The sequence below is a fragment of the Xyrauchen texanus genome, chromosome 3 (assembly GCF_025860055.1).
Source record: "Xyrauchen texanus isolate HMW12.3.18 chromosome 3, RBS_HiC_50CHRs, whole genome shotgun sequence".
NCBI lineage: Eukaryota > Metazoa > Chordata > Actinopteri > Cypriniformes > Catostomidae > Xyrauchen > Xyrauchen texanus.
Window position 1 is genome coordinate 34,732,476 of NC_068278.1, and position 20,327 is coordinate 34,752,802.

Consider the following 20,327-nt stretch of genomic DNA (forward strand, 5'->3'; position numbering starts at 1 on the left):
GCTTATTGATATTATACAAGCATTTTCATGTAACCACATTTATGTACTCAACTATAATCAAAATGTAATCATATACTTCACATTCATGTAATCATCTAATATGGCATTATAGCTGTATTGATAATTCATGTATTCCTCCTATGCCCATCCTTGACTCATGTGTTTATACATGCATGTTTCCAGAATTAAGCCTTATATGTTCACTTTCTCTATCCTTGTAAATGGTGCTCTCTGTGCCCAATGTTCCCACGAGAAACTGGAGCGCTGCATGCGACAAACGATGTACATTTTAGACTCTTAGTATATGAACTTGTTGCCCTTTTGACCTGATGAGGATTCAAAGCTGGTTGCAGAGAGAGCTAAGTTTTATAGTTGTTATTGTTCGTGACAGTCTGTACACACATAATGCCTTTTTAGACACCTATGTGTGCACTTTGCTGAGCATGATATTTACGAGTGCTTTGGCAAGAATGTATGCACGAATTATTCAGCAACATATTCTTTCCACTTAACCACTTAACAATATGGCCTGACACCTTGAGTTACAGCTGCATCAATTGTGCAGAACCCGCTGTACCAAAAAAGGTAGTCTTTCTTGGCACAGCCTCAAGAAAGTATAAAGACCTTAACTTAAATTTTGCTCTTCAGACTAACATCTGAACCCTATAGCTCTTCGTTTCTGATCTCCTACTTTGAGGCCTTATCTTGACTGTATTTCCATTGACTTGCTTTGTTCACAAAGACAAGACTTTGAATTATTAGGTTTATTCCAGGACTTAGTCCTTGGATATATCCTTAAGATATATCTACTTAACATTTTATAATCAAACATATATTTTACTGGATTGCATTTATTTTAAATTGATTTAATTTTTATTCATTTATTAATTTTTAAAAATTAAAGATTGTTATTCCTTGATCAATTCAGGTAACTCTTATATGTCAGACAAAGAAATAGGTATTAAAAATGCATATTCATTTCACGTTTTCGCAAGCGTACAGCTGCACACCCACAAACTACAAACAGTCAGCTGCAGCACTTAGGTTTATTAGGTTTTAAATCCTCTTATGATGAGACCCGTGGACCGCTCTTGATTGGAAGCCCCAGTATCCGGATATGAGCGTCACACAAACAAGCATCAACCTCAACACGCAGTAGCTCAGGAAGTGGCGTGAATATACAAACTGCTAACCGGACTTTTAGTACAGTAGGGAGTTGAGACTTCCCGGGCACGTGCAGTTGAGTCTGCATATTTCCTTCATCGGCGATATAACTTTAATGTTTTGGAATTAAATTTATGCAAGGGAACAAACAGATTTGTTGTAGCCTACCAGCGGTATCCCAATGACACAATGACTTTGGCTTTCCCTCGATCGGGATTTGTGGTCATGTGCGGGGTGAGTGCAGTTTTATTCCTCCTCTAGATATTACATTTGTTGGCCGTGACTTGAGCAGCGGCCACGTTCACATAGTTGACAAAAAGTTCACATGCATCAACTTCGGTTGCTGTTGCTCTATAGAATTTGCCTTTAAAAACTGCACAGGCTTTTGATACCGTTGAACACCAAAATAGTCATGCGGAAGAAAACAAAGTTTGACAAAAACGCTAAATAGGAGCTCGCGTGAAATTCTGACGAGCCTGATGTGAATATTATGCTTTGCTGTTGAGCGTTTTAGCGTCCATATTTTACCAATAGTGAGAGCTTTGAAAAAAGTGTTTTTTGTGAAATGCCAGTCATTTCTTCTTCGTTTTTTATGTAATGCCAACTTAAGCCATGTTTCTCCAAGAGCTGCTTAGCAAGTATACTTCTTGTGGCAAACAGCATTCCTGCAAAATGTGATCTGATATCAGGTCATCGCAAAATAATCCCCCACTGTACTTTTCACATCGAACACAATAATGCATGTTTATCCCTGACTAGCTAGCTCTGACAGATACAGGCAGGCATTCAACACAAATAGTTTCTTTGGAACAGCGGTCCTCCTTTCAGTGGTTGAGGTTGAGAATTGTTCCTTTATTTAGAAACTCACTTGTGTCTTGTCTATATATATATATATATGTGTGAATACACCCGTTCCTTTGGTAAACATGTGATATTTCCACACCTGTTTCTTTGGTAAACACTTGGTACTTCCATGGTGATTTTGAGATAACCCCCTCAAAACAAGCCAGTTGGTTAAAATGTACCATCACTACATTGATTGTTGACCCTTGTCTGAATGTATCAGTGGGGTTTTATTGTGTTCGCTTTAACATAACAGCTATAGCAATAATATAAAGATGTTTGGAGAATTATTCTAATTTAGGATTGTTTTCAACTGAGTGTTTCTTCTGCTAGAGAAAATACATTTGTGTAAGACTAATTATGTACCAGCAGGGTTGTGAGGGTTACTTTTGAAATGTATTCCACTAGGCCTACAGATTACAGAATACATGCTGTAAAATGTCATTTGTAAAACATTCCGTTAGATTGCTCAAATTCAGTAACATATTCTAAATACTTTGGATTAATTCTCCAGCACTGGTCAATTTTTTCACTTGTTTTAACTATAAAAACCCTGCCAGTACATATAATACACATTAAAAATATATTCTCTGAAGAACTTGAATATCTTATGCAGTGTTGTTTCTAAAACAAGATAAATCTAAGTTATCTTGTTTAAAGGATTGTTTGATATTTTTACAGGAAAACATTACAAAAAGTGTCATCAAGAATATGATTTTTGCCCTAATATCAAAAGGTTGTAATAGAATAAAATGAATTATGATCTAGCCCCAGTTTCCCAAACATACCTGCCCAGTTTCATTTAATTGATCTCCACAGGGCAAATGACCCAGAAAAGTTACAATATACACATGCATTCTAGAGAAATCACTTGATGATTTTATATGCTGCATCATGTATCATTGTATTAATGCTCTCTGACCTTATGTAAATGGTCCCTCTCCTGTCTCTGTGTGCATGTGTGTAGATTGTAGTACTAACCCTTGCCCTGTACCCAATGCTGAGGACACTGGTTGTTCAGATCCACTCTGCTGTTACTGGGAGCTATGTGACAGGATATCACTCTGTGCTGCTCATCAACTGTCCTACTGAACAGATTGCCAGAGATGTTGGCAGGTATACTCACAGAACAAACACACACAAGGAAACAAGTATAAAGGATAAGAAATCGGACTCGACTTTATAGTAGCTAACGAGTGACCTACTTTGCCACCAGGCATCAGGTGAAGGAATGTAGTTTTTACATGTTTCAAGTCACAAGTTTCTTCAATTAAATTATTTCAAGGTTGCTCATTAAAGAAAATGTAACCTAACATCCTAATTCTGCATGTTGGGGATTATAATCTTCCACTGGAAAACCCATATTGTTCGCCACTAATCTGAATATTGTGGAGGACATGTGCCCCTTAATGTCTGCTGGTTACAGCCCCAGATAGTATGGGTAGCTAGTGGCACACAAACTCTTCAGTAAATTGATTGTTTAACTTAAGCAAGGACAGGTGAGCATACTAACTTAAACTTTCAATTTACTGAAGAGTTTGCAAAACTTCCTTACCCCTGTTAAAAAAAAAAAAAAAAGTTAGCTTCTTTACCTACTCAATGTGTAATCTCTCATGCCTACATGTAATACAAAACTCACCATCCATAAAAAAATTAATAAAAATCAAACAAACACAAGAGCAGGTTTCCTGGTGCCACAGCTATGAAGTTCAGCCAGCATCTCTTAAATAGGCAGGTTTTCGGGTGTAGCTGATTTAAGTCTCCTCCCCCATTTACAGCAATTGGCAGCTTCACACTCACACAGGAAAACCAGAGGCAAAACAGCAGGGACATGTAACATAAAACAACAGTGGTATGACAAAAAAAGGTAAACTAAAGTATGTTTCTTTTGTCTCATTTAATGCTTAGATGTTTCTGAAAAGGTTTGTGAGACCAGATGTCTAACAGTTCTAACTTGAGGGCAAAAAGACTCACTCTCCTGTTTATCTTCAGTGATGGAGTTGAAAAGTTATAGAAACTCGATGAGAATAGAATGCGTGGAAGAATAGTTCACAATGGTATTAACATATTTTTTGTTTTGGGACAAAATATACATGGGTGAAATGTGTTTAATTTGTATGGACATATCCAGCCAAAAACAATTACGGACAAATTAGGTCTGGCGATAAAACAATATCGATATATATCACGATAAAATCCTCTAAGCTTTTGAGGAAATTTCGATGTTTACTGCGTATAGCTAAAACACAAGCAGTTCGGCTTTCTCAGGCTGCGTTTTCACTGGGGCGAATGGAATCTGCTCAATGGCGCTCACAGTGCTAGGAGAGAGCTTGCTCCGCACCGCTGCCAATCCTACGATCCAGCTTGCGAGCATGACACTCGGCTTTCATAAGATTTAATTGAAAACGCTCTCTGCTTGGCTCGCAATGGGTCAGACTGGATGAACTTGCTAATACTAGCTGCCTTGCTACCGATTAGGCTACGTCGGACACCGGATTGATTCCATCCGCACCGCAAGACTTAATGACAATTGTTGTGCCCTCTCATCGTCTCTAGTGAAGAGTGTGACAGAACAACAGTGATGTGGACAACAGCTCTGATCTTTCTGCGCTGTATTCTTGAATATTGTTCTCTAACACCAAATATGCATCATTCTGCCCTGTCCCTCTCCGCACGCGTTGCTTCTTTCCCTGCATGTGTGAAGACATGATGCGCAGCATGAGTTAATGTGGTTTCAAAGCACCTTTTAGACCATAATGTTTTTCCCTTCTTAATGTATCTTTATTAATCAGCATGTTACTAGCCTTTAATAATAAACAAATCGATTTCTGTTCTAATTTTGTGAAAATTAATTAGATGCCTGGAATGGATTAGGAAATTCTAAAATTACTAGTTGGTAGACTAGTCTCTCACTTTAATGAAAATATACAAATGTTTTTTACATTTTTTAAAAAAACGTTTTCTAAATGTTCTCTCGGGACACCCCTGAACCCACATTCAGCATCATTCCACAGTCACAAGGTCTTCTATGCCCCCATACTTGGGTATCTGATGCTGAAGAAATATAGAAAATATTTAATTTGAATGTAAAAATATTCCAACAAATACTGGACTGATGTCATTATGCTTTAGAACAAACAGATGATCTTTTAACATTCTTTTTCTATTGATAAATGGTAAAAGTCGGTAAAAGATCCCGGCGACCCCACTGCTTTGGCCGTCTCTGGACCCACTGAGACTATTTTGACTGTTTAGGATTGATTTGTTTTCTTCTTTTCTTCTGTCAACTTTGAAATGAAAAAAAAGAAAGTGCAATGTGTAAATGTATATTATGATAAATATCGAAAAATATGAGAAAGATTATCGTGATAACAATTTTGGCCATATCGCCCAGCCCTAGGACAAATGCACATATAAACTGAAGACTGAAAATATTCAGGTGTTTTAGTGATTAAATGCCACATGGGTTTGTGCCAACAGAAAACTCATAGCAATTTGAAGTAATTCATATATATTGTCAGATGCAAATTACACCAGAGTTTGCAGTACACACATTGATGTTCAGTTATGAAATATAATATTATTAAATATTACATTTCATGAACACAAATTATCACAAACTGTCTGCTAAACTGTTCTTTATGCCACAAAGATCTCCACAATTGCCTTTACACATTGTTATGTGTGCATTTCTTAACTTGAACTTGCTCAATGGGAATTTCATATCATACAGTATCCAGGCCTGAGCTTCTACAATATATCCCCTCTCAGTTGTATTAGGATTTATTTGCCCATTATGCTCTTGTTAAAGAGCACTTTACGTTTGTTAAGTCATTAGGGTGCACTCCAGAGATGTTAGCTCATAAAAGTGGGACTCATTGCAGTTCGTGGGGTTTGAGGGCTCTTCTACTTCTTTCTGGCACATAGGTGAGATGATAGAAAAGGCATTAAGATACAGAAGCAATAATAATCCATAACGGACAGAGACCACAAGACATGGTAGGATGTTGGCACTGAGGTTATGAGATCCAGTTTCTTCAATAATATAATAATGGGGAATAAGGGAAACTGATTTAAAGTAATTGGTAATTGATAATTTGGGAGTATCCACTTGAGGCCTGGAGTAGGAAATTACCCCTTACCAAGGTTCGAGGAACACAGCAGCTCAGTGGTCCTCAATATAGGTCTATTGATCGAGTGAGCTGCTAGAGTGGGAACATTAAGGGGAAGAAAGAATGATTAGCACAAGGTATGGTAAGTAGTATGAAGTAATGGCTGGTAAATCCAGAAAAGGGAGATGCAGGAAAACGAATTGGTTACCTAACGTAACCTTGGTTCTCTCTAGATGAGGGAACGAGTATTGCGTAAGCTAGCTTACGCTATGGAAAAGATTAATCTTTTCTGAGATATTGAAGCCAAAAAATTATCCTTAATTTTGTATCCATTGTCAACGCAGTGCAGCAGCTGCATACCTTGAGCGGGCTAGCTAGCGAGCTCATTGGTTGCTCTGCGGCAACTGCTGCAGCCTATAGACGAACTTGAGTGAACTCACGTCCAATGACAGGCGCCCGCGCCGTCACTGTATCAAAGCCCGCCAGAATGGGCGTGGCTAGAGTGCATATAAGCGTAAGTTCGTAGGCTGGAACCCTGGTTTTCATTGAATGAAGCGAAAGTCGCTCGTGGCGCGAGCTCCCCTGAGGAAGCGGATGACCAGCTCGTTTTTTTCCAGTGACTGGCCATGCAGGGGTTCAGCGAACGCCGCGACGGGCGCCACGTACACTTTGAGCGTGGATGGGGATCTGCCCTTATCCAGCAGCTCTTGTAAAAACACGAGCAGCGACGACACCCCCACATGTCCGTGGGTCCAGGTCTATGTCGGTGCACCATTTTGAAAACACAGACCATTTGGACGCATAGAGTCTTCTCGTGGAAGGGGCTCTAGCGTGTATGATAGTGTTTATTACTCCTTCTGGCAAAGCGACGGGTAGTCGTTGATCACCCACGCGTGCAGTGCCCAGCGCTCTGGGTGGGGATGCCAGATCGTGCCGCGAGCTTGAGAGAGGAGATCTGCTCTCACTGGAATGGGCCACGGGGCTGTCAGTGACAGCTGCGTAAGCTCCGGGAACCATGTCTGATTCTCCCAGCGTGGGGCTATGAGGAGCACCGAGTGACGCGTTTCCCTGATCCTCTGCATTACCTGTGGCAATAGCGAGACGGGAGGGAAGGTGAAGCGGGCGGTTGGGCCAGTCCTGGGCCAGCGCGTCCTCGCTTTTCGAGAAAAATACTGGGCAGTGAGAGTTCTCTTCTGACGCAAAGAGGTCTATCGCTGCTCTGCCGAATATGCTCCATAACTTCTGGACTGTTTGAGCGTGCAGGGACCATTCCCCTGGGGAAATATTGTCTCTGGACAGTCTGTCTGGGCCGTCGTTCAGGTGGCCTGGCACAAGCGTCGCCCTCAGCGAGCGCAGGTGGCACTGGGACCAACTCAGTATGCGTTTTGTCAGATGGAAGAGGTTCCTGGATCTGACACCGCCCTGACTGTTTAGATAGGATACCACAGATCTGTTGTCTGAACGGACCAGGACGTGGTGACCCTGAATGACCGGGAGGAAGCGCATGAGCGCGTACTCGACCGCTATCATTTCCAGACAATTTATGTGAAGGAGCTTTTCCTGAACTAACCATAGGCCAAAAACCGAAGAGCCCTCGCAGACCGCGCCCCAACCTGTGTTGGACGTGTCTGTCGAGATGACTTTTCGGCGAGATACAGCTCCCATCGTCACTCCCCGCTGATACCATTCGGCTGCAGCTGAGGCCATGTAACCTAGCATTCTGTGAAATTTTTTCAGAGGCGTGAGGCTGTTCATCTGAAAAGACGCGGCTAGTCGCTGAACATGGCGCGCGCTGTGTAGATAAGCGAGCCGTCAACGCCATGGAGTCTAGTTCTATTCCAAGGAAGGAAATTGCCTGACTGGGCTGTAGTGAGCTCTTGGTCCAATTGACTGCAAGACCCAAACTGTTCAGATGACTGAGGAGAACTGTCCTGTGAGACAGAAGCTCCGTATGTGACTGTGCCAAAATCAGCCAATCGTCCAAATAGTTCAGAATTCGCAAGCCCTGACTCCGCAGGGGTGCGAGCGCCGCATCCATGCACTTCGTGAAAGTACGGGGTGCTAAAGACAGGCCGAACGGAAGGACGGTGTATTGATAAACCTGGCCGTCGAAGGCGAATCTCAAGAATGGCCTGAATCTGAAAGTAGGCATCTTTCAGATCGAGAGAAATAAACCAGTTCCCCTGGCGCACCTGCGCGAGGAGTTTCCTGATTGTAAGCATTTTGAACGGTCTTTTTGCGAGCACCTTGTTCAAAACCCTGAGATCTAATATTGGTCTGAGGCCGCCGTCTTTCTTGGGGACAAGAAAATAATGGCTGTAAAACCCTGACTCGCTCAGAGAAGGTGGCACTCTCTCTATGGCCCTTTTGCACAGAAGGTTTGCTGTTTCTGAACGAAGCATGCAGGCTGCTTCCGTGTTCACAGTAGTTTCGAGCACGCTCTGAAGCGGGAGGGCGGCGATCGAACTGTAGCAAATAGCCCTGTTTTATTGTGCTTAACACCCATTTGGATATCCGTGGGATAGCTTTCCACATTTTGAAGCATAACGCTAGAGGGTGAATGGCCAAGTCACCCTGATTGCCGCACACAGCGAGCTGAACAGAATGTGTGAGCGCTTACTGTGCTTATGCATGACTGCTCGCAGACAGCAGGGACAGGCTGTTCTGTGAGTGACTTCCCGATTGAGGTGAATGGGGAAAGAGTCACATCTGTTAAGTGATGCGCGAGCATAGTCACGGGCATGGGACTTACATACAGAGAGGTGTTTGCTGGCCATGTGACAGAGCGGGCAGAGAAGGGGCGCGCGCACGGATTCGGGGACTCGTTTATTGACTAACACTCAAGCTGGCTGTGCCCGCTTTATGTGAGCGGGCTCTGATAGGGACACGGGAAGTGTAATGCTTGTGTGTAGGGGTGAACACTGGATTGTGGGCACATTTTCTACACAAGGCATGTTTGCTTTTTACAAGATTTCTTTGGGTCGCCGTGAAAACGGCATTTGAGTGCAGGCAAGCGGGCAGTATCACCGGCTTGTTGGCTGCTGAATCCACCACTGCAGTAGCCTGAGAGAAGGGGACTGACAGGGGGCTAAGCTTTGACGGTGGTCCGGCCGCGGCGGGACTGAGCCGTTGTTTCCTCAACAAAGCTAGGAGGACTTCGGTTGCTCAGGCTTCAGCGCAATCTTAGGCCGAGGCCCGCGGGGGGGCGGGGGTCTGCGGCGGCTGTCTGAGCGCGTTCTAGGGCAGCCGCCCTGCCGACGCTGAGAAGTCTGGCTTTGCTGAGCTGGGCGCTGTGAAGAGGCTCGTGCAGGAGGCTGGTCACGTGGGTGGCCTGCAGAGGAGCTAGCGCGACGAGGCAGGAAGAGATTCATGGCTTGGGTGGCTTTCTGGACTTCCGAGAAACGGTCAACAATGCCACTCACCGCGGAACCGAAGAGACCGGACGGAGAGAATGGCGCGTTGAGGAACGTGGAGCGTTCAGCTTCTCCCATGTTGGCTAGCGTTAGCCATAGGTGTCTCTCGGTCACAGTCAGCGCGGCCATGCACTTCCCTAGGGCTTGAGCTGCAGCTTTGGTGGCGCGAAGGGCGAGATCCGTCACGCTCCTTAGATCTGAAACAGCCTCTGGGTGCCTGCCTTTCTCATCCCACTCTCGAAGAAGGACGGCTTGGAGGATCTGTAAAACGGCCATGGAATGCAGAGCAGATGCGGCTTGGCCGGCGGCGGCATAGGCGCGGACAACACAGGAGGAAGTAGTTCTGCAGGCCTTAGACGGGAGCACTGGCTTAGACCGCCATCTCGCGGAGGGCGTGCAAAGGTGTGCTGCTACCAAATCCTCGACCGGGGGGATGGAAGAGTAGCCCCTCTCGGTGGCGCCGTCCACCGAAGCGAGAGAGGTGGAGACATGGGATCGGTTCCTGGCCGAGAGAGGCACGTTCCACGATTTAGAGAGCTCGGCGTGGAGTTCCGGCAGGAAGGGAGCGGCCCGGGCCACGGCTCTGAAGAAAGCAGCCGTCGAGTCTGTTGGGAGCCTGCTCAGGGGGCGGTGACCACTCGAGCCCGAGGCGGTCGACGGCCTGTGTGAGGAGGCGTTAGTTCTTCCTCGACTCGGCGCGGGTCCTGCTGGATTCCTGGGCCGAGGAGGAGGCTTGGGAGCCTGACCACTCCTCGCTGTCCGAAGCCATGATGGAACAGCAGCCCTTATCCTCCGCCTCGTCATCCGAGATGGCAACAGTCGCGGCCGCTGGCGGCAACTCGCGGCGTTCGGGGGGCAGGGAGGGTGAAAGCGAGGCTCGAGGGAGAGGCTCCGGCGAGGTAGTCGCTTCTAACACCGGTTCCGGCAGCCTTTGGGAGCGGCGGCGCTTTCTGCTGTGGCGAAGCGAAAGGCGGCGGCTTCGGTTTTGAGTGCTTCGAGTCGAGCCCGCAGGGTCGACATCGTAAGCTCCTCGCAGAGGTCGCATCCGCCGTCAGCGAGGCGAGCTCTGCATGTTCCAGTCCCAGGCAGAGAGCGCCAGATGAGGTGGCGGTCTCCGGTGCTGAGAGGGGCGCGGCATGAGGCGCAGGTTGTGCGAGGCATCTTTAAAAAGACGCTCGTTGCTCTTTTTGTGAAGTTCGCTGAGGAACTAGCTTGCTCTAAAAAGGATACGTCGCCGGATGGCGTAGCTCGCAGGATGGCTGAAGGTGGCGAAGACGGCCGGCTTCTTCGAGGGCTGTCCAAGCTTGCTAGATGCCCCTCGAACGGCGATGCGGCTTCTGCAGTTCAGAGATGCGAAGAGCTTCGCTGAATAGATGAAAATCAGGGTTCCAGCCTACGAACTTACGCTTATATGCACTCTAGCCATGCCCATTCTGGCGGGCTTTGATACAGTGACGGCGCGGGCGCCTGTCATTGGACGCGAGTTCACTCAAGTTCATCTATAGGCTGCAGCAGTTGCCGCAGAGCAACCAATGAGCTCGCTAGCTAGCCCGCTCAAGGTATGCAGCTGCTGCACTGCGTTAACAATGGATACAAAATTAAGGATAATTTTTTTGGCTTCAATATCTCAGAAAAGATGAATCTTTCCCGTAGCGCAAGCTAGCTTACGCAATACGAGAGAACCTCTCGTAAGAGAACTCTCAGTAGGCTAAGACAGTGATTCCTAACCAGGGGTACGCAAGCAGGTTCCAGGGGGTATGCAAAAATAATTTGATTTTGCTTTGTTAAACCTATAAATGAAAATGTATGAATAAAAATAATGCGCATTTGGGCTGAATAAAAATATAGATTTTTCCATTAATCTCGATCTTCATTTAAAAAAATCTTGATATTGATCCTTAATATCCTAAGATCAATCTTTTAATATGCAAAGTTGAGCAGTAAGTTTCACTGCGTGTTGAGAGTAAAAGTATGTTTTTACTCCTATTTCACTCGTATCCACAGACGAGGTCCATGCAATCCATTTGTTATTGATAATGTCTCTTTTAATAACATTTCTGTTCTACAGTAAGTTGTTGATAAAAAAAAAAAAAATTTCTGTGCACTTTCGTTAATATGCGCTCAACCAAAACAAAACACTGAACTGCTGGTTTTCTTAAAGAGATCCTACCCTTTTAGCATTTATAAAGTATACATTTTACAAAGTTGCAAGGTTTCAGCATTAATCTGTTCTAATTGTGCATTTTACAGATAATTTGGCCCACTTTTGTTTTTGCTGTTGTTGAAGAATAAATAAAAACTGGCAATTTCATTTTGTATCAGGGATATTATAATATTAATGATACCGTTAAGTTACCTTTTGCCATTGGTACTCATCTTTGGTTTTGTGTCGATGAAGGGGTACTTAAGCCTTACTGATTGTGCTGTGGGGCTACTGACAGCAAAAAAGTTTGGGAAACACTGGACTATGATATGGCAGCACAACTAAGGGACCAGCTATTAATTAGGAAATAGATGTTGCCAAAACATTGTGGGCCAAATAATGAGTTAGCAAAGACAAATCTATCATAGTCATAAAATACTCATAAACCGTGCATTATGGATTTCTACCTTAACTTAGCAGTAAAAATCTAAAATAGGTTTTCTCAAGATGTAAAATAAGGCACTTTATTATTTTTAGTAAAAGGTACATTATTAATCTTTTAAATTTGTGTACTAATCAGATTCAAGCCAAGATGCATTTAGATATAGGCTGTGTCCAAAACCTGAAAAATGCTGCATTCTCAAGGCAGTATCCTGATGAAAAGTTGTGTTTTGGATGTCACCAGCATGGGATGCTGGTATGTTGGTACCTGGTAAGGCTTCTGAAATACTGTAGCTTTACCAGCAACCCTCACTTTTTCAAACAGCATCGTCAGAAAGATGCATAAACCAGCTTGGACCAGCATGGAAATTCATGCTCTTCTAAGCTGGTCTTTTGAGCAGGATATCCAGAGGTAGGGAGTAATCAAGGCACATCAGAATCCAATGTTTATATCAACATCTTGTCTACTAAAATAGAGTACATTAATTTCTAAATGTAATTTATTTTATATTTTGACAAAAAATATAAGGATTGTAGTTAATAATAATAATAATAAATATTAACTTGCCTATCTCTAAAATTGAATTGGTTCTAGATTGTTAGAAATTATGTTATGGTACTTTGGAAGTCAGTCTGAAAGCAGTGAGTGCTATATATACATAATACATGCACATCAATATGCTGATAACCAAAAATCAGCTTATTCCAAGAATTCGACAAGGTGAGGGAACCTCTTTTACATGAGACTTGAAATCTGCTTTTGAGGTCAAAACATAAACAGTCATATGCAAAACACTTGCGCACATTATATAAGCTGATAAGAACTTCAGTGAAAATGTTTACATGCAGAGCGATATCGATGTAATGGGCAAAAATCAACCTGTGACGATCGTTTTTTGCAAAGCCGTGTATGAACTTAACCTGATAAAGGAAAGCCTTTTAAAACATTTACATGACCACACACACACACACGTTGTCGGCTATTACACATAACTGGTGTAAGATTGTTTAGGCAAATGCTCTCAATGTTCTTAGATAGTATTTTTATACAAAAACACTGCCTGTGAAGTCTTTGACCGACTGGGCCACAAACTTTGGTTTAAGACAGCCACAAAGTATGTCATGGGGAAATGTCCCTCCCACCGAAAAATATTGTCCCAACTGCTCTATGTTTGGCTCATGAAAGGAGTGAAGATATAGTGCATGATGAACTGCACCTGATGCCGATTGCACATTACTGCTGCTGCATTAAATCCACCATCCTACCTCTGTTATTTTAGCCTGTTCTGCAAAAGAGCATACATTCTTCACTGACATTTTCTAATTGGTGTTTTTTAACAGGTTTTAGTGTTGGTGTTGTATTGCCAAAAGAGGGGAACATGTTTGACATGTAACTTGATGGTTTAAGACAATGTTTTGAGTATGTTTCTATGAGTGTTTGCATTCAGATGAGTTGTGTTTGTGTGTGTGCTGTATCTGTATGAAAGAGAACAGAGTGCCTTTTGACTTTAGATGCAGTCGTAGGCAAATACAGAGCACTCTGAGAAGATAAGCTAAACACCTTCTCTCTCTGTCTGTCTCTCTCTCTCTCTCTCTCTCTCTCTCTCTCTCTCTCTCTCTCTCTCTCTCTCACTCTCACTGTTAGGGGCATTATGGAGAAAAGACTGGCGGCATGTGTGAATATATTTCCCCGCACTGCCACCATGTAAGACCAGCAAGTTTAACCTCTTTCCCACTTCGATGTCTTACACAAAACATTACAGCTCAAGCATAACTTCAGGAACAACATTGCAAAATAACTTGACCTTAGGTTAGCATACACAGTACAGCACAGCAGGAATGTTAGGTATTGTTTTATGTGATGTTATCTGTAACTCACATGAAGAATGCCATGTTGGCTGTTACAGCTCAAACGATGTAGAGTGTTTAATTTGATTTTATCCCTTAACATAAATGTATTGGTAAATGTTTAGGAATAAATGCTTACATGTATTTCGAAAATGTTATGCTCCTGAAATATCAATTGTGTATTAATTTCAGGTACTATTGGAAAGGAGAGATTCGAGAGGCTTCAGAAATCCTGCTGGTGTGTTGATATCTATTGCTCCAAATACTTTTAAAATGTTTCTTGTTTAAAAGTGTAATAATAAAATGCATGGATATTTAGTGCTAAAGTTTATGGAAATGTTTTACGTATTTTACAAATTGTGTATTTCTATTGTGGTTAAAATATGTTAGAATGAAGCTACAGTAAATTTATGGTTTCTTTCATAGCTTGTGAGGACGAGAACATCTCTAATACAGAGACTTATGGCTTATGTAAAGTAAGTACATTTCTTGTCTCTGTTAATGGAAATATCTTCACTAATCACCCAAGAGAAATACACACATTCACACACACACGTTGGTGCAGCTATCCTTATGAGGACTCCATGGACATAATTAATTTTATACTCTACTAAAGATTCTATCCCCTAACTCTACTCCTATACCTAACCCTCACAAAGAACTTTCTGCATTTTTACATTTTCAAAAAAACGTTCTTTTTTTTTTTGTGATTTTAATTATGGGGACACTATAAACAAAGAAATGTCCTCATAAACCACATTTATAGCATAATACCCATGTAATTACCAGTTTGAACCTAAACACATTTCCTCATAATGCCCCACGCCCCCCCCCCAGCAGACTCTAAATAACTTGAAAAAACAGAAATTTTCCAGTTTACCTGAACTGAGTTATAAGCCAAATAATATTATCATATTATTGTTTGTTTAATTTATATTTTAGTGCAAATAAAGAGCATTATTTTCCACAAAAAAGTCAATAAAGATGGAGCCTAGGAGTTTACTGAAGACATTGACTATTTAAATATAAGGTCTGTGATATGCTGAGTATCTACTTCTCTGAGCACAGTATATTTCAATGTGGACTCATTTGTGTTCCCTTAGAGCTGTGCATCCATATGACATTCCAGAAATCATTAGTTTTCCTATTGAAGATGGAAGTCTGCACTACTTGAAGTGGATTGAAGATGCAGTCACTGATATTTGACACATGAACGTTTGCAATCCTTTGGAGAAGCAGCCCTACTGGAAACTCTGTATGCAAAATTCTCAGGTTAATGGGAACCTGGACCTAGACAGAGGAATATTAGAATGAATGTCTCTTCATATAAAGATCAGAGTGTACACAGATCAGCCACAACATTAAAACCACCTGCCTAATACTCTGTAGGTCCCCCTTGTGCCACCAAAACAGCGCCAACCCAAATCTCAAAATAGTATGTATTAATGATTGTTGGGATTTGCTCACAAAACAGTCTTTAGAATTAACTTAGAATGGTGCCAAAAACATCCAGAATGGCCAGACAAAGTCTACAGTAGCTCTGTACAACTGTGGTGAGAAGAATAGCAACTCACAATGCTATTCTGAGATGTGGATTGGTGCTGTTTTGGCAGTACGAGGGGGAGCTACACAATATTAGGCAGGTGGTTTCAAAGTTGTGGCTGATCGGTGTATATGTACTGGGTTGGTTTGTGTGGTAAGATGTTTGTCCAATAATGTGTTACCAGTAGCTCAGAAATGTGTAAAAATACTCCTGACATTTTAAAGGTTTAACATTTTCCAAGCTGCCTTTCATACTCAACTAGATCCGACTGTTATTGTGATCCATTACATTGATCTGAGAAATTGTTGTATAGAAACTGCTGACGAGCATCTGTTCAAAAATATATATTTATTGACCACTTTGTTGACTTGAATTTACTTTATAATAAAGAGGATAGGTTATTTCTAATATGAATTTAATTCATTGTTAAAACAATATGTGAGGACTTAGTCACATAACTTATTTAATGGATTGCCATTTTGAAATGTGGTTGGGCATAATTAAAAAAAAATCCCAAATCTTTTCTAAATTAATTTCAAAATAAATGGAGATCATTTCAGCGTTGACTGACAGTAGGCATACTTTTTTGTGCATTTTTTTACATGTACCACAACAAATATCTGAAACAGTAAGTTTGATCACATTGCTCATTAATTTTGAAGGCAATAACCATACAACCAAAATGTACTAAACACACTACTACCAGTCTCCTTGGCTCCTCTTGGCTCACTAGATCTCAGAATGACAAAATGCATTTAAAGCCCCTGATATACTCTCAGAGAAGGTCTCTTGTTCTTCATTCAGGGGTAAAAAGAAGTTCTATACAGTGAGCAATGGTAGGGGAAAGTGGGGTGTGTTGTGCCAGTTTTTACTTAAAGTGACTTTAAAGTGAGACCATGACAGTAATGCCTTCAACTTAAGGATGTACATCTATTTCAGGATGTGGTGCATCCCTGAGAACAATAACTTTGGATCTGAAATAAATTGTTTCAGAAATATAGCTTTTGGGAAAAAATTGGTCTCGTGTCATAACTTGCCCCTGGTGCGGGTAAGTTCCTTTGGGGGAATACATTGGGGTAAATTGTGCCAGTGATTTCTCAAGTAAAACAGAACATTTTAATGTTATGAACTGTAATGCTATATGAAAGCAAGACAAATTCAATACAACATTACTCATTTAAGGTTTATTTAGACATTGTCACCCTATTAAACTGTTGGAATAAGTCATATTTTGTAGTTTTTGGGAAACACTAAACAATTAAATAAATAATATATGATAGTTGTGAATCATTTCAGGCAAAAAGGCTTTGGCAATAGATGCCTGTTGACATACATAGAATGCTGTCTGTCAATTATTTAACATATAAGAATAAAGTGACTAGGCTAATTTCTAAACAAACTATTGTGACTTAGGCCACTTAAAAACTCAAAACTTCTCTTTACAGTGCAAACTCAAAACTGAAATCAGTGTTAGCTAAATTAAACAAATGGCAGGTAGGCATAAGTCAAACACTGATGAGGCATGCCCAACTCCTCACTTCTCCAGATTATCCCCTGTGAGTATGTAGGTCTAGGTGGTCTGGATCTGGCCTACTACTTAACATCCCACTTGCCAATGCTGCAGGGGAATATAAACTTCTGCTCCCTTCTGGCTGTACCACCAAGTTTTTGGGGTGTGGGTAATTTCTTGAGCACATCACCTCTAGGGATGACTCCCATCATTTTCTTTAAATGTAAAGATGGGCTTTCCATCCACAGACTTCTTACAACTTTGCCTTAGAAACTTTGCGCTGATGTCTGCACCCTCAACCTTCTCCACCAATCCAACGTAGTTCTAGGATTTGGTTTTACCAGCAAAGCTCACAATGACAAAGTCACCAGAAGACAGATCCTTGTCACCATCATCATCATTCTGGACATCTGAACTATCATAATCAGTGGTGTCGTTAAGTGGAATGGAGATGTCACTCTCTTCTGAGCTACTGTAGACAGTCACTTTCTTTTTGGGTTTGGTTGGTTTGGACATTTTCAGAGCCCCTCTCTTCTTATTTTCATTCATTTTCTGTTTTTCAGCCCTTTTATTTTCTCTGTTGTGTGTGTTCTCCAGGTCATCTTCTGCTTCATCGCCAGTGGTGTCATCAAGTGGAAGGCCCATGGTGCTTTCTTCTGAGCCACTGTGAATGATCTTTTTCTTTATGATTTTGGTTTGATTTGAGCCTTTCAGAGCCCATTTCTTCTGCCTTTCATTCTTTTTCTTTTCCTTTTCAACCTTTTTATCTTGTTTTTCTTTGTGTGCCTTCTCCAGCTCCATCTTCTCAGGTGTGTCGGTCATGATTCTGGGCCTTCTTGCTGTAGCTTTTGGCAAGGGAAGTATGACTTTTGGAGACACATAACTCCCATGGGCACCAGAACCAGTTTCATCACTTGATGAGTGCTCAGGATTTGGTTCCGGAAGAGTGGCAGGTGGCTCCCCTGGGTCTTGACCTGCTTCAAGACATGTGGCATGGGTTGGCTCCTCATGTGATGGTCCAGACGGGTCAGCAGCAGCACTAGTGGAGGGCTCTTCTGGGTTTGGCCTGTCTGTTACCATTGATGGGGCATAATCTTCATCCTTGTTGTATGGGTATATGCCCGTAGCTCTGAAACCTGATGTGATGTTTGTGGGGGTCATTGCAGACATAAATGCTTGCTTCACAAGTTCTGCAACCTCGTAAATCGATACGGTTCGACCAGGATGTGTGCGCATCCAATCGTCCATTGCTCTGAAGTAGTAGTTTTTCAGTGGTCCATAGACTGTTTTGTCCAATGGTTGCAATCAGTGTGAGGTGGGAGGGTGAGCATAACGACACCATTTTCTTAAGCAGTTGTCACTGCCTTCAATGAGATGTGAGATTCATGGTTGTCCAGAATGAGCAGGACTGGGTGATCAATGGAGCAGTTGGTGTGGCGGTTGAAGTGCTCCAGGAAGATGGTGAAGGCTTCTTCATTCATCCATCCAGACTTTGTAGAACGACCTATGGACCCTGCAGGTGATCCTTTCATGAAGGATTCTTTGAAACGAACACGAGGGAAAATAAACATGAGTGGGGGTGAGTTGTGCCACTGGCACAACATAACCCAGGCCCTTTGGCACAAATCACCCCAGACCCACAAGTTCATGATCCAGCAGTTAAGAGCTAACATCATGCTAACTCTATAGACTCATTGTGTAGCCTGCTAAAGCACTAAAACGTGTCAAATGTTTTCAAACTTGTCTATAATTGTTCAGACGCTACAATCAAAAAACCTTAATCATTGAAATTTTACTTTGAAAGGGAAAAAACAGTTTTTTGAGCTAAAATGTGCTTACCTCTCATGTCATGTGTCTTTCTTCTTTGGAGGATGAGTAAAATGGGTGGCTTTTCAAAATTATGTGGTCACATAACCAATTTCTTCTATGGTTTTCCAGAAACAAGGGGTGGATCTACTTACCCCCTGGCACAAATCACCCCACTCTCCCCTATATTGTTTGCGGACATTCAGATTCCTGCCACACCATTGAGGGAGGCATTTAGAAGTAAATTTAAATATGAATACTATGCTCCATGTAAAAACTTAACTAATGTGACATTAAAATGTTTTTAGTGCCCGATTTTTCTATAAATCAGGGTTTCTCAAACTATTACCCACTGCGACACACATTTTTTGAATGCCTTGAGGACTTTTCAGACGGTCCCTTACCCTCTGTAGGCACAATTTCCAACGAATGTCAAGGTTAAATTCGTGATCTTGAACAATTTTGCATTGACGCCATCGAACAAGCTTAAACACGGGACAAATCGCATCCGGTATTGACTCGATATGGAATGCATCATTTCATTTTATGGGATGGGTGGCAACCCTACTTGGGAATACCGCTCTGAAATTATGTCCAAAGATTGGATTGAATTCAGAATAGCACGGTAATGCATGGAGCTAGCGCATGCAACACAACGTAAAGCGACCTTGTCCATAAAGAATGATTTTGTAGCATTGATGGATTATTGTTATTAGACAGTTAATAATTAATGTGAAAGAAATGTAGCCTCTTACTTAAAATCATTTACATTAATCTGGAGATATTAACGCAATTCGACAATAGAGGTCACAGTTGCCCCAAACATTGTAAATGTACAGTTCTGATCTTCCAATTGGAAATTTGTACTCATAACATATCTGCGACCCACTTTTGGGTTGCGAACAAGTGGTCAAGAAAACCCTGCTCTAAATGGCATCATAGCCGTTCGTTCTTCGATTTCGTATGAAGTATATCTGGGCCTTAACATTTCTGTAAAAAAAGTCTACTTTATTAGTAAAAAAGGACAAACATTATTTCTTATATAAGCAGAATATATATAAAATGACTTAGAAGTCCAACTGTAATTGTACTTTATGGTAAATAAAAATGCAGTTTCGAGAATGAGAAGAACTCAGAATGGCTGTAATACATGTTACTTTGAAGAAAGATTTTAGATACAGTATAGATGGATGCTACATTTACATTTATGCATTTGGCAGACGCTTTTATCCAAAGCGACTTACAGTGCACTTAATACAGGGACAATCCCCCCGGAGCAACCTGGAGTTAAGTGCCTTGCTCAAGGACACAATGGTGGTGGCTGTGGGGATCGAACCTACAACCTTCTGATTGCCAGTTCTGATTACCAGTTAAGTGCTATAGCCCACTACTCCACCACCACTAGTACTTTTATCACTGATGAAATCTGTATGGAATTGTAATGACTGTGCTTTGTGTCATATTCATTAACATGAATGTCCCCATGAAATCCCTCCCCAGTTCA

General features: G+C 42.0%; 1 protein-coding gene across 2 annotated transcripts; it reads left to right on the plus strand.

The window, feature by feature from the left end:
- Positions 1-1,167: 1,167 nt before the first annotated feature.
- zgc:63972 (protein CutA homolog) lies at positions 1,168-16,051 on the plus strand. 2 transcript variants are annotated; one of them, XM_052102393.1, is made up of 6 exons: positions 1,168-1,398; positions 2,975-3,123; positions 13,762-13,821; positions 14,157-14,202; positions 14,391-14,440; positions 15,068-16,051. In XM_052102393.1, exons 1-6 carry the CDS (start codon positions 1,354-1,356, stop codon positions 15,168-15,170), a joined length of 453 nt encoding a protein of 150 aa, XP_051958353.1. In that variant the 5' UTR covers positions 1,168-1,353; the 3' UTR covers positions 15,171-16,051. The 2 variants fall into 2 exon arrangements, with proteins under 2 accessions (XP_051958353.1, XP_051958362.1); XM_052102402.1 differs by lacking the exon at positions 13,762-13,821.
- Positions 16,052-20,327: the final 4,276 nt, after the last annotated feature.